Source organism: Bos javanicus, chromosome 4, assembly GCF_032452875.1.
Source record: "Bos javanicus breed banteng chromosome 4, ARS-OSU_banteng_1.0, whole genome shotgun sequence".
NCBI classification, from domain to species: Eukaryota; Metazoa; Chordata; class Mammalia; order Artiodactyla; family Bovidae; genus Bos; species Bos javanicus.
In genome coordinates this window covers 99,660,431-99,675,332 of record NC_083871.1, presented here as the reverse complement: position 1 = coordinate 99,675,332, position 14,902 = coordinate 99,660,431, and the positions used below count along the sequence as shown (strand labels likewise).

The window sequence follows — 14,902 nt, the reverse complement described above, 5'->3', positions numbered from 1 at the left end:
TGTACTCTGCATATAAGTTAAATAAGCAGGATGACAGTTGCTCAGTCGTGCCTGACTCTTTGTGACCCCATGGACTGCAGCATGCCAGGCCTCCCTGTCCTTCACCATCTCCCAGAGTTTGCTCAAACTCATGTCCATTGAGTCAGTGATGCCATCCTACCATCTCATCCTCTGTCGTCCCCTTCTCCTCCTGTCTTCAGTCTTTCCCAGCATCAGGGTCTTTTCTAATGAGTCAGCTCTTCGCATCAGGTGGCCAAAGTATGGGAGCTTCAGCTTCAGCATCAGCCCTTCTAATGAATATTCAGGGTTAATTTCCTTTAGGATGGACTGGTTTGATCTCCTTGCAATCCAAGGGACTCTCAAGAGTCTTCTCCAACACCATGGTTCAAAAGCATCAGTTCTTTGGTGTTCAGCCTTCTTTATGATCCAACTCTCACATCCATATGTGACTACTGGAAAAACCATAGCTTTGACTAGACAGACTTTTGTGGACAAAATAATGTCTCTGCTTTTTAATATGCTATCTAGGTTGGCCATAGATTTTCTTCCAAGGTGCAAGCATGTTTTAATTTCATGGCTGCAGTCACCATCTGCAGTGATTTTGGAGTCCAAGAAAATAAAGTCTGCCCTTGTTTCCGTTGTTTCCCCATCTGTTTGCCATGAAGTGATGGGACCAGATGCCATGATCTTTGTTTTTTGAATGTTAAGTTTTAAGCCAGCTTTTCCACTCTCCTCTTTCGCTTTCAAGAGGCTCTTTAATTCCTCTTTGCTCTCTGCAATAAGGTGGTGTCATCTGTGTATCTGAGGTTATTGATATTTCTCCCGGCAATCTTGATTCCAGCTTTTGCTTCATCCAGTCCAGCATTTCGCATCATGTGCTCTGCATATAAGTTAAATAAGCAGGGTGACAATATACAGCCTTGATGTACTCCTTTCCCAATTTGGAACTAGTCCATTTTTCCATGTCCAGTTCTAACTGCTGCTTCTTGACCTGCATACCGGTTTCTCAGGAGGAAGGTAAGGTGGTCTGATATTTCTGTCTCTTTAAGAATTTTCCAGTTTGTTGTGATCCACGCAGTCAAAGGCTTTAGCATAGTCATTGAAGCAGAAATAAATGTTTTTCTGGGTTTTTCTTGCTTTTTCTGTGATCCAGTGGATGTTGGCAATTTGATTTCTTGTTCCTCTGTCTTTTCTAAATCCAGCTTGTGTATCTGGAAGTTCACGGTTCACATACTGTTGTTGAAACCTGGCATAGAGAATTTTGAGCATTACTTTGCCAGCATGTGAAATGAGTGCAATTGTGCAGTAGTTTGAACATTCTTTGGCGTTGCCCTTCTTTGGGATTGGAATGAAAACTGACCTTTTTCAGTCCTGTGGCCACTGCTGAGTTTTCCAAATATTGACATATTGAGTGCAGCACTTTCACAGCTTCATCTTTTAGGATTTGAAATAGCTCAGCTGGAATTCCTTCACCTCCCCTAGCTTTGTTCACAGTGATGCTTCCTAAGGACCACTTGACTTCACACTCCAAGATGTCTGGCTCCAGATGAATGATCACAGCATTGTGGTTATCTGGGCCATTAAGTTATTTTTTGTATAGATCTGTGTATGCTCGCCACCTCTTCTTAATATCTTCTGTGTCTATTAGATCCCTACTGTCCTTTATTGTGCCCACCTTTGCATGAAATGTTCCCTTAGTATCTCCAATTTTCTTGAAGAGATCTCTGCTGCTGTTGCTGCTAAGTCGCTTCAGTCGTGTCTGACTCTATGCAATCCCATAGACGGCAGCCCACCAGGCTCCCCCATCCCTGGGATTCTCCAGGCAACAACACTGGATTGGGTTGCCATTTCCTTCTCCAATGCATGAAAGGGAAAAGTGAAAGGGAGGTCACTCAGTCGTGTCCGACTCTTAGCGACCCCATGGACTGCAGCCCACCAGGCTCCTCCATCCATGGGATTTTCCAGACAAGAGTACTGGATGGGGTGCCATTGCCTTTAGTCTTTCCAATTCTTTTGTTTTCCTGTATTGGTTTGCCTTGTTCACTTAAGAAGGCTTTCTTATCTCTCCTTGCTATTCTTTGGAACTCTGCATTCAGATGGGTATATCTTTCCTTTTCTCTTTTGCCTTCACTAGTTTTTGGTTCTCTCCTAGTTGGTGGGGTGGGAAGTGGGGGACAAGTGGTGGCGTGAGGGGAGGAATTAGGTTGGTCAGAGACTTCCCGTCACTTCTCTAGGGTGTGATGGGATGTCACACAAGCCCAGATGTCAGTCCTGAGACCAAAAGAGACCCAGGGCTGCATGGTTAATTCTGTGGTGGTAGGATTTGGGATGACCTGCCATTCATGAGATCATCAGTGTATCCAAAGGGCGTTGGTTGAACCTGAAAGTTGATTCATTGTGCTTAGATTCATGCTTAGTTCCCACAGTTCATTGTTAGGCTTGTAAACAAAACAGAAGTTTCCTTTGATGTGGTAAATTCTTTTTTTTTTTTTTTTGATAGGCAAGAAGTAGCTTTATTAATATAGGATAACTTTAAGAGCTGCCGTGGGCAGGCAAGGGAGGCCTGCCGATGTGGTAAATTCTTATCACATGTTTTCTTATGAAGTCAGTTAAATAAACTGTGCTCATGGTCTTCTCAAGGCAAGAATACTGAAGTGGTTTGCCACGCCCTTCTCCAGTGGACCGTGTTTTGTTAGGCCCTGAATAGCGGGGGCATGCCCTTCACACTCCATGTGGCCAGAGGACGGGACTGGTGCCCTGGTTGTGCCACTGCTGGTCCTCGCTGGGCGTATCAACCTGCACCAGCCACCAGGTGGCAGTCAGTGGTCAATGTGCTCTTAAGCTGGGAAGAGAAATAAGCAAAGGTGAATTCTGCTACTCTATCACTGCATTAACAGACTTCAAGTTGTTGACATTGGAGTATTTTAAAATTTTTAAACATTGTGGTAGAAGACACATAACATAAAATCTACCATCTTAATATTTTTGAAGTGTACAGTTCAGTACTAGTAAGTGTATCCACCCACAATGCTGTGCAACAGATCTCCAGAGCTTTTTATTCCTACAAAACAAACTACCCTGGAGTATCATTTTAATGTTTTTGTTCATTTGTTTTTTTTTTTTTACATTTTGGCTGGGCCACATGGCATGTGGGATGTTCCTTCCATGACCAGGGATGAAGCTTGCACCCTGGGAAGCCCTGTCAAACATTGCCCATATATGCATGGACTTATTTCTGGGCTCTCAATTCTGTCCCCTTGGTGTATGTTTCTGTTTTTATGCAAGCACCATACTGTTTTGATTACTATAGTTTTGTAGTATAGTTTAAAATCAGGAATTGAGATGCTTCCAGCTTTATTTTTCTTTTTCAGAATTGCTTTATCTATTTGGCATCTCTTGTGCTTACATACGGAGAAGGCAATGGCACCCCACTCCAGTACTCTTGCCTGGAAAATCCCATGGATGGAGGAGCCTGGTGGGCTGCAGTCCATGGGGTCGCTAAGAGTCAGACACGACTGAGCGGCTTAGCATCAGCAGTGCTTACATAAGCATTTTAGGGGCTTCCCTGGTGGTTCAGATGATAAAGAATCCCCCTGCAATGCAGGAGATCTGGCTTTGATCCCTGGGTTGGGAAGATCCCCTGGAGAAGGGAATGGCTACCCACTCCAGTAGTCTTGCCTGGAGAATTCCATGGAAAGAGGGTCCTGGTGGGCTACAGTCCATGGGGTTGCAAAGAGTGGACACAACTGAACAACTGACACTATACTACTATATGTAAGCATTTAGAATTTTTTTTCTATTCCTGTGGAAATGCTGTTGAAAATTTGATAGGGATTGCATTGAATCCATAGATGGCTTCAGTAATATGGACAGTTAGCAATACTAACTCTTCAAGTCATGACATAATATACCTTTGCATTTATTTGTGTCTTCTTCATTTTCTTTCCTCAAAGTCTTATAGTTTCCACCTCCTTGTTTAAATTCATCTTTAAATATTTTATTGTTTTTGATGCTATTATGAACGGGTATGTTTTATTTCTTTTTCAGATGTTTTATTATTAGTGTGGAATGTGGCATTTCTGTACATTGATTTTCTATCCTGTAACTTTACTGAATTCACCGATTAGTTCTAACAATTTCTTAGTGCAGTCTTAGGATTTTCTACATATGAGATCATATCATCTGCAAATAAAGATAATTTTACTCCTACCTTTTTCATTTGGATGCCTTTTATTTCTTTATGTTACCTGGTTCCTATAGCTGTGGACTTCCAGTAATGTGTGGAATAGGAGTGGTGAGAGTGTCACCCTAGTCTTGGTTCTGATCTGATCGTAGAAGAAAAGTTTCCCACCTTTCAGCCTTGAGCATGATGTGAGTTGTGGGCTTTTTACATTTGCCTTTAGCTACATTCTTTCTATATTTGACTTGTTGAAAGTCTTTTTTTAATCAACAAAGGATGTTCAATTTTGTCCAGTGCTTTTTCTGCATCTATTGAGATGATCATATATTTTTATCTTTCATTCTATTAATGTGGTGTATCACATTTATTGATTTGCATATGTCGAGACATCCTGGCATCCCAGAGATAAATCCCACTTGATCATAGTGTATGATCCTTTTAATGTGCTGTTAAATTTGGTCTGCTAATATTTTGTTGATAGTTTTTGTATCTATATTCATCAAAGATATTGGTCTGTACAGTTGACCCTAGAACAATATGGGAAATGGGGTGGGATTAGGTGCACCAACCCTCCTCACAACCAAAAACCCTTGCATAATGTACAGTTGGATCTTTGTACATGTGGTCGCTCCATATCCGTGGTTCCATCATATCCGTGGTTCCACATTCACAGATTCAGCCTACCATGGATTGTTTAGTGCTGCTGTGTTTACTGTTGAAAAATATCTGCATGTAAAGGAACCTGCTGCTACTGCTAAGTCGCTTCAGTCATGTCCGACTCTATGCAATCCCATAGACGGCAGCCCACCAGGTTCCCCCATCCCTGGGATTCTCCAGGCAAGAACACTGGAGTGGGTTGCCATTTCCTTCTCCAATGCATGAAAGGGAAAAGTGAAAGGGAAGTTGCTCAGTCGTGTCCGACCCTCAGCGACCCCATGGACTGCAGCCTACCAGGCTCCCCTGTCCATGGGATTTTCCAGGCAAGAGTACTGGAGTAGGTTGCCATTGCCTTCTCCGGTAAAGGAACCTACACAGTTCCAAATCATTATTCAAGGTTCACCTGTACGTTCTTTCCTTGTAGTGTCCTTATCTGGCTTTGGTACTGCCAGGGTAATGCTGGCCTCCTATAATAAGCTTGTGAAGTAAGTATTATTAATTCCACCTGGTAAATTTGAAGGCTGATATTTGGAGAGGTTAGATAACATGCATAAAAAGCACAGCTAGTTAGAGGCAGAGTTGGAACTGGCTCTCAAACTCCATTCTTAAGCATTGGGCCACTCCTTCCCAAAAGAGACTTCTTGCCACTTCTTCACAAAAAGCTGCCCAGAGAAGGAGCACTGGAGTCAGGACTTGAAGATAGGTATGAGAGCAGCAGAGAGGAGAGGTGAGGGCAGAGGCTGGGACCCAAGATCACAGCCTCATCCTTTCCCTAGCCCCATGAGAAGAACAGGGGGCTCCTCCTGCAGGTCCCCTGGAGCTGTTGTTTGTGATTCCCCAGGAAGAGTGCAGAGGTCTCCAGGGCATGTGGCCTGGTTGGAGCTCAGCCACCATCTGTATCCCTTCTCCCCGCGTGCTGCAGGTAGGAAGCAGGATGGTGATTGTCGCTGCGGGCTGCGTGCTGCTCCTGATGGGCATATTTGGGAAGATCGGGGCTGCATTTGCCACCATCCCGACACCCGTGATCGGAGGCATGTTCCTGGTGATGTTCGGGGTCATCACTGCCGTGGGGATTTCCAATCTCCAGGTGAGGCAAGGCACCCTTGGAAAAGCAGAAGCATTGCATCTCCTGAGAGGAGCCCATGGGGATGGAGATGAATGGAACAGCCCGGGGACAAGGGAGGAGAAGGGCATCCTCTAGTCCCAGCAAATGCACCGGCCCCAAATGGAGGGAAGTAACCAGGAACATCCAAACTTCTGAAAAACAAAATTGGATCCGTTTGTATTGAATTATCCAAACCACTCAGCTCTCAGGGTCAAGGGGGAGTTGGGACTTGACCCAGAGCCTGTGCCCTCTGAATCCAACCTCCCCCTCCAGCCTCCAGTGATGGGCGAACAGGGGCACTTTAGAGGGGTGCTTGGTGTTCAGTATAGGTGCTGATGGCTCCGGGCCTCTCTCTTGCAGTACGTGGACTTGAACTCATCCAGAAACCTCTTCATCTTCGGCTTCTCCATCTTCTGTGGGCTTGCCATTCCCAACTGGGTGAACAAGAACCCAGAGAGGCTCCGCACAGGTGATTCTCCATCCTCTAGACTGTGACCATTCCAGGAGCAGAGCCGGTGGGGCCCTTGGTTCCTGGCAATTCCTGTCACTTATTTTAAATTAACTATAGTCACCATGTTGTACATTACATCGCCATTACTTATTTCCAGTTTTGTTGAGATATAACTGGCATACATCACTGTATGATTCCAGGTATACAGCATAAAGTTTTGATGTACATCCATTGTGAAATGATTACCAAAATAAGTCTAGTTAACACCCATCATCTCACATGGATACAATAAAAAGAAGTGGGGGAAAAAAGAAAAACATTTCTCCTTGTAGTGAGAACTCTTAGGGTTTATTCTGTTAAGAACTGTGTGGTTGACGTACAGCAGCATTAACCATAGTTTTCATGTTGTACATTACACTGCTCATCCTTATCTCATAACCGGAAGTGTGTATCTTTGATCACCTTCCTCCAGCACCTCCTTCTCCCACTTCCCGCTTCTGGTAACTGCAAATCTGATCTCTTTTCTATGAGTTTTTTTTTTTTTTTTTTTTTAAGAGTCTACATATAATAAGTGAGATCATACATATTTGTTTTTCTCTCTCTGATTTATTTCACAGCACAGTGCCCTCAAGGTCTATCCATGTTGTGTAAATAGCGACATTGCATTCTTTTCCTTATGGCTGGATAATATCCATTGTAAACATACACATTTTCTTTAGTTGCTCATCCACTGATGAACACTTAGGTTGTTTCGATATCTTGGCTGTTGTAAATAATGCTACTGTGAATGTGGCTGTGCATGTGTCTTTTTGAGTTGGTGTTTTCATTTTCTTTGAATAAATACCCAGAAGTGGAATTGTTGGGTCATAATGATGGACAGGGAGGCCTGGTGTGCTGCAGTTCATGGGGTTGCAAAGAGTCCGACACGACTGAGTGACTGAACTGAATGGTAGTTCTGTTTTTAATTTTTTAAGGAACATCCATGCTGTTTTCCATATGGCTGCACTAATTTACAGGCCCATCAATGATGCATAAGGGTTTCTATTTTTCCACACCCTTGCCAACACTTCTCAGTTCTTTTGGGGAAAAGCCATCCTCACAGGTGTGAGATGAATGTCTCACTGTGGTTTTGATTTGCATTTCCCTGCTGTCAGTGATGCTGAACACCTTTCATGTACTCGTTGGTCATCTGGACATCTTCTTTGGCAAAGTCTCTGTCAAGATCCTCTGCCCATTTTTTAATCCCTGTCACTTTTGCCTCCACTGTAGGGATTCTTCAGCTGGACCAAGTCATCCAGGTGCTGCTGACCACGGGCATGTTTGTTGGTGGATTTCTGGGATTCCTGTTGGACAACACCATCCCTGGTAGGGCTCATCTCTTCCCTGTAAGCTGGCAGTTTGGGTAGACAGTCAGCATTAGGGCCAGCCACATTGCTTCCCTAGCCCCAGTTCCCATGTGAGGCTGGCCACAGCATACCCTGAGTGGGTCCAGGGTCTGGGTGGGGTGATTTAAAGTCCCTGTCTACAAATATAGTCACATTCTGAGGAACGTGAGGAGTGGGGTTAGGGTTCAACATATGATTTTGGGGGTGGGTGGGTGAGCACAGTTCAGCCCATAGAAGGACCCTAAGGTGGGAAATATACCAGAAGCAAAGCGCAAAAGGCACAGCCCCAGCTCTCTTAGAGCCTGCAGTCTAGCTGGGGAGGGAGAGAACACAGTATAGATTCATATCCCAACCAAAGCCATAGCTGGTGTGCTGTGCTCCAGGTGCTCTGTACTGAGTGTACAGAGAGCAGCAGGACATGCCCGGCCTTCTGGAGCCTCACAGGCTCGTAGGAAAGGGACACACAACCACAGACCCTTACACTACAGGGCACCGAGTGTGGCGATGAGCACAGCAAACCCATCAGTGCTGAGGATGTGTCCGGGGAAGGGTGCAGAGCTGTCCTCACTGGGGGCTTTCCCTGCCTTGAAAGGACCTCTGTAATAACTCCTGCTTATTCTGATATTCTGTTTTCCACATTTCTTCTCTCCACCAAACATAAAAGACACCTGCATTCCAGAAACATTGAAACATAGAAAGGTCCACCTTGGAAGAGGAGGAAAGAACAGTGGTTCACAGAAGGTCGTACCCTAGAGCTCAGAAACTCCTGGTGATGAGCTGAGTTGTTGTTGTTGTTTAGTCACTCAGTCACGTCTGACTCTTTGTAACCCCATGGACTGCAGCATGCCAGGCCTCCCTGTCCATCACCAACTCCCGGAGCTTACTCAAACTCATGTCCATCGAGTAGGTGATGCCATCCAACCATCTCATCCTCTGTGTCCCCTTCTCCTCCTGCCTTCAATCTTTCCCAGCATCAGGGTCTTTTCCAGTGAGTCAGCTCTTCTCATCAGGTAGCCAAAGTATTGGGGCTTCAGCTTCAGCATCAGTCATTCTAATGAATATTCAGGGTTGATATCCTTTAGGATGGACTGATTGGATCTCCTTGCTGTCCAAGGGACTCCCAAGAGTCTTCTCCAGCACTATAGCTCTAAAGCGGCAGTTCTTTGGCGCTCAAGCCTTCTTTATGGTCCAACTCTCTCATCCATTGAGTTGAGTTGGGTGGTGTTGAGCTGAGCTGATTCTTGGGGTGGGCTGGGAGGAGGAGAAGGACGAGCTGCCGGCTGGATCAGGGAATTGCGAACTGGCCTCTCCAGAGCCTCCTCCTGCCCAGGTCTGCCAGCTCCCTTGGGGCCCAGTCCCGACCTCGCTCTCTGTCTCCTATTAGGAAGTCTGGAGGAGAGAGGCCTTCTGGCATGGAATCAAGTCCAGGAGGAGTCTGAGGAGACTACGAAGGCCTTGGAGGTCTACGGCCTCCCCTGGGGGATCAGCACCAGGTTCTGCACATCCTCCTGCGCCCAGTACCTCCCCTTCTGGCCCAGGGAAGGCAAGGTGGGAGTGCGCCACCTGTCGCTCTGCCCCGCGGACTCAGAAGAGGGGCCCCGGAGCACCGCAGACACCCGGATGTGAGAAGGCTCCTTCTGCACCGCCCCCACCCAGTGTGCTCCTCGCCCCACCCACTATGGGAGGTACCCTGTCGACCTGAGCTTCTCTGCACCCCACACGTACTGGCAGAGTTAGATAAGTGTTAGATTAAGGCCAGGGCAAGCGTGCTGTGACCCCCGTCAGCGAGTCAGCGAGGTCTAGCCTCAAGCTACATCCTTACACCGTGCTCAGCCCTCCCGTTTCCAGGGTAAACCAGGGCAGCCCGGTATCCATGCAGAAAGCCTCTAGGCAGTATTTTGATGCGTTGGGAGGCAGAGGCTTTGGGTGGGGTAGGGAACAGAGATGGGGCTGTTAGCTGAAAGGTGACGGTAACATTTCTCTTCCTCAAAGAAGTAGGAGGCCTGCTGACCCCTCCCATCCAGGTTCCTCCCATCCAGATTCCTCCCAATCAGACCCCTCCCCTCCAGGCCCCTGCCATTGGTAAACGCTGAGCTTGTGCTAAGTCATTTCAGTCGTGTCTGACTCTGTGCAACCCTATGGACTGTAGACGGCCTGGCTCCTCTGTCCATGGGACTCTCCAGGCAAGAATACTGGGGTGGGTTGCCATTTCCTCCCCCAGGGGATCTTTGCCCCCAGGGATGGAACCCACCTCTCTTACCTCCCCTGCTTTGGCAGGCAGGTTCTTTACCACTAGTGCCACCTGGGAAGCCCCTGTAGACACTGAAGGGTCTGCAAAGCTACAGTCCCTGCATATGCCCAGTGCTAGTCCTTGGAGTCAGATTGTGCATCACAGGATGGTATGGTGAGGCAGTGAGCACTGGGGGTGCGGGTCAGATGGCACCAGGTTTGGACCCTAAGACTTAACCTGCACTTCAGGTTCTCACAGGGACATGAAACAGCCAAAGCCTTGGAAAGGCCTTCAGTGGAGTGGAGCCACTGTTGTCATGATTTATAACTGTAAGAGCCAGGTGAACCTGCTCTCTCTGCATCCTCAATGGATTAGTCAGGATTCTCTAGAGAGACAGAGCCAATACGGGGGGTGTGTACATACATACATATATATGTATATACATATATGTCTACAGATATATATATATATATATACACACACACACACATATGGGGAAGGCAGATGGAGAGATTGACTTCAGGATTGGGTTCAGGTGATTGTGGAGGCTGGCAAGTCTGAAGTCTGCAGGGCAGGCCATGCAGGCTGGGGTGAATTGCAGCTGGAATCTGAAGGCAGTCACTGGAAGAATTCCCTCTTCCTGAGGGAGGTTAGGGCTTCTCTGAGAGCTCAGTTGGTAAAGAATCTGCCTGCAATGCAGGAGACCCTGGTTCGATTCCTGGGTTGGGAAGCTCTGCTGGAGAAGGGATAGACTACCCACTCCAGTATCTTGGCCTTCCTTTGTGGCTCAGCTGTTAAAGAATCTACCTGCAATATAGATCTGGGAGATCTGGGTTCGATCCCTGGGTTGGGATGATCCAAGGTGAAAGGCTCCAGTATTCTGGCCTGGAGAATTCAGGGCCATGGGGTTGCAAGCGTGGCCTGGTCAGTCCTTCAACTTATTCGATGAGGCCCACCCACACTATGGAGGGTAATCTGCTTTACTCAAAGTCTGCTGATTTAAAGGGTAATCTCTTCTAAAAAAAAAAAACAAAAAAACACAACCTAAAACCTTCAGGGAAATATCTACAAAAATGTTTGACCAAGTACCTGGGTACCATGGCCTTGCCAAGCTGACATGTAATAATAACCGACACCCCCAGTACACAGGCCCATATGCACTGATGCATTCTGCCCAGCAGCCTCAGCAAAAAGCATTGCGAGTGCTGTGGGACCTGACATGGACTCCATTCAGGAGTCTTTATTGTCAGAAGAAGCAGATATAGGTTTGAGGTCAGCATTGCTCCTGGGCTTTTAGAGCTTGTAGGATGTGGGGTGGACGCCAGAGCTCCCTAGAACCCATCAACACAATGCCCTGAAGCAGGTGTGCTGCAAGTACCCAGTGTCATGGGACAGATCCTGGCCGTCCTGTTCTTGAAAGACTCATGGCCTGGTCCTCGGGTGCATCTGGTACCCCCTGAAGAGGAGCACAGCGGGAGCAGGTGTGTGCCCTGCAGAAGGCCAGCACCTCATTCAAAACAACCCCAAAAGAACGACACACAACCACACTATTCTTAAATACTTTATAACAACCAGAAACTACAACCATCAAAATGCTTTTGGGGCAGCCCACTACAAAATGCCAAGGCAGGGGCAACTTGGGCTGCCAGAACTCAAAGCCGGAGACCATCAGCCTCCTCCATCCCCTCCTGCTTCCAGCCCTCCCGCATCACAGATCTTCATCATCAAACATCTCATCTCATCGTCAACAGAAAGGTCCGGTTCTTGCAAAACACTGGTAGAAGAGGATTCAAGTTTTATCTGAGGGCTCCAGGCCTCAGGCGGGGGAGATGGCCCCACCATCTCAGGCATGCCTCCTCCCTCTGCTTCTCCCCCACATCTCTTCAGCGGTATCTTCTCCTCCAGCTTCCAGCCAGGAAGTTACGAGCAATGAGGGGCAGGGAGTCCATTTCCATTTCACTCGACTCCGTACTCTACCGTCTCCAGAAGGGCTTCTCCTGGATACAGTAGAACTGGCTTCTCTCCTCTCCTGGGGATTTCTAAGAACCCATGAGCGAGACAGGGGCAATCTTAAAGCTTTATCCAAATGCCCTCAACAGAGGATGATGAATTATACCACGATGCACCCACCCATGGAATACTCTGCAGCTGCTTCCAATAAAAAGAATGGGCTCCTTCTCTGTGGGACACATGATTTCCAAAGATCCCGGTCCAGAGCAGTGTGTATGGTGGGCTACCATTTGTGTCTGATGTGTGTGTGCTCAGTTGTGTCTGACTCTTTGCGATCCCATGGACTGTAGCCTGCTAGACTTCTCTGTCCCTGGGATTTTCCAGGCAAGAATATTGGAGTGGGTTGCTACTTCCTTCTCCAGGAGATCTTCCCAACCCAGGGGTCAAACCTGGGTCTCCTGCATTGCAGGCAGATTCTTTACCAGTAGCGCCACCTGGGAATACCATTTGTATTTGATAGATTATATAAGTAGCTGGAGAATACTTCTGGATGACTGAATAAGAAACTGGTCATGATCATTGCCTTTGGGGGAGAGAATGCAATAGGAACAAGGAAGATTGGTTAGCTATTTGGGGATCATTTTGAAAAGAAACAGAATTATGTTAATTTAGCAAGTGTTTCTCATTCCCTTAACAATGACACCAGCTACCTGATACCCCATTACCCCTTCCCGTAAAAGTACATTCCTGGGTTTGTGTTCTTCCTGCATATCCCACCCCAGCAGAAAATCACCCCTGTAGTTTGTTAGTGCTGCTAGTTAGGGGTTGATTCCCTTGGGCCTTGGGAAGCACCCCTAATCCAGCCAACCATCTCATGGATGTGGGGCCAGATCGGGGGTGATTCTGAGAATGAAACTCCAGAGAATGGTCCTCATCTGTCCTGCCCTCCTGATAGGGGAGGGGCACAACAGAGCCAGAATATCCAAGAGAGGGATGAACTGGTCAAAGGAAAATCACCAGACCCCTTGTTTAGGGTGAGAATGGTGGCAAAGGTTGAGAAAAGGGGGAGCTGGAATGTGGAGGATGCCCCGAGGCCAAACATCTGGGGAGGGAGCCACACAACTGGAGTCTGTCACAGAGTGCCTGAATGTCATTCCAAATGTTCTGCTTCCTTCAGTCAGTTCAGTTCAGTCGTTCAGTCATGTCCTACTCTTTGCGACCCCATGGACCGCAGCAAGCCAGGCCTCCCTGTCCATCACCGGCTCCTGGAGTTCACCCAAACTCATGTCCATTGAGTCAGTGATGCCATCCAACCATCTCTAAGCCCCTGCACACGATGATGAGGGACTCTTCAGCTGCAGGTCTGTGAAATCGCTAGGCTGCTGGAGGTGTCTGCTGGGACTGGGTGCTGAAGTGTGTTGAGTAGCATTTCCCCCAGTTCATGCCCACCTGGAGCCTATTTGAAACTAGAGTCTGTGCAGATGTGATTATCTAAGGCTGTAAGCTGAAGTCATCCTGGATTTGGGGTGTGCCCTGGATCCAAATGATAGGTGTCCTTACAGGATAGAGGGACACAGAGATCACAGAAGATGGAGGCAGCAATGCAGCTACAAGTGCAGGATCTCCGGCACTGCTGGGAGCACCGGGAGCTGGGAAAAGGCATGACAAATTCTCCCCTAGAGCTTTCAGGGGGAGCATGGCGGGTCAACACCGAAACTGGGCCTTCTGGGAGAATAAATTTTTGTTGTTTTAAGCCCCTGAGTTTGTGGTAATTTGTTACATGAGTCCTAGGAAACCAATACAGCACTGGGATGAGTGGGGAAGAGAATGCAGTTGCCCTCTTTACACACCCTGTACCAAGTTCTGAGGCCTCCCGAATGAGGACGCTCTTGGGCAGCTTGTTCAAGACACAGATTCCTGGGGCCACATCTCACAACACTGAATGGAAATCTTGAGTGTGGGGACGTCAGGAATCTGCATTCCAATGAGCTCCCAAGCTGAGTCAAGTCTGAGCACCTCTGCTTTACATGAGCTCCAGTCCTGCCAGTTCTTTCTCTCCTGCTCTGTGTAAGTAACGAAGTGGGGAAAACAAAGACTGTCCCATCCATCTGCTCTCAAAGCCTTGGTAAAGTGACCTGACTTCATTGTGTCCAGAGCAAGGGACTCAGTGGTCAGGGTTTGGCGGCCAAGGGTTGGTGGGGGGTGCAGAGAGCAAACTGCAGGAAACGGCCTTGGCTCCAAGTGGTCTCAGCAGAGGAAAGGGAAGGGTAAGCAGGAAAAGGGCCACATTGAAAAGCTGCCCTGATTATTTTTGGACTTTTCATCACTATCACGTACCTTTTAAAATAAACAGCTATATTTTTGCTAAATCAGTGGGAAAATCCATGGCTCTGAATCTGAAAGGGGCTGTCTCCTTGGCAGCTCATGAATAACCCCCTCCCTCCATGGAAACTTCCAGGAATGGACCTTCTAACCAAGACCCCCACAATGCATGTCACGGTGGGCTGCACAGTCAGGTTTTTGGAAGCAGAAATTAATATCCTTCAAATGCTGACAGCAAATATTACCCCCGTGTCTCAGAAAATGATGAACTAGTTCAGCCTCTCAAAAGGCATCGAGGAATCACCCAGGTAGGAATGCCTGCCAAGGGCCAGGCCTCTGAGGTCTGGTCTCTGCCTCAAGGCTCCCAGGCTCAGATATGCCCTGAAGAGCATCCCTCTGCCTCTTCCCTGACATCCTCCTTCCACAAGGTGCATTAGACTAAAGTCAAATATCCATGGAAGAACGTTCCCCCGTGGTGTGAACTGGGGGAGTTGCAGCCAGTGCTCCCCTCCAGAGCCCACCATCTGAAGGGAGGCAAGCCAAGGCCTGACTGCACCCTGCTCCATCCTACCTGTTTGAACTGAGTGTTAACACAGCAAAAGCCTTTGAAAAAATCGACGTT

General features: G+C 47.5%; 1 protein-coding gene across 6 annotated transcripts in view; it reads left to right on the top strand.

Moving 5' to 3' along the window:
• Window positions 1-12,186, top strand: part of LOC133246455 (solute carrier family 23 member 2-like) — a 68,894-nt gene extending 56,708 nt beyond the window's left edge. For 5 of the 6 annotated variants that reach the window (XM_061414795.1, XM_061414796.1, XM_061414797.1 and 2 more), the window contains 4 exons: window positions 5,760-5,924; window positions 6,303-6,411; window positions 7,663-7,758; window positions 9,163-12,186. In XM_061414795.1, coding sequence (XP_061270779.1) covers window positions 5,760-5,924; window positions 6,303-6,411; window positions 7,663-7,758; window positions 9,163-9,404 — 612 coding nt within the window. In that variant the 3' untranslated portion in view covers window positions 9,405-12,186. The other variant, XM_061414798.1, reaches the window with a different exon arrangement.
• The last annotated feature ends 2,716 nt before the right edge of the window (window positions 12,187-14,902 follow it).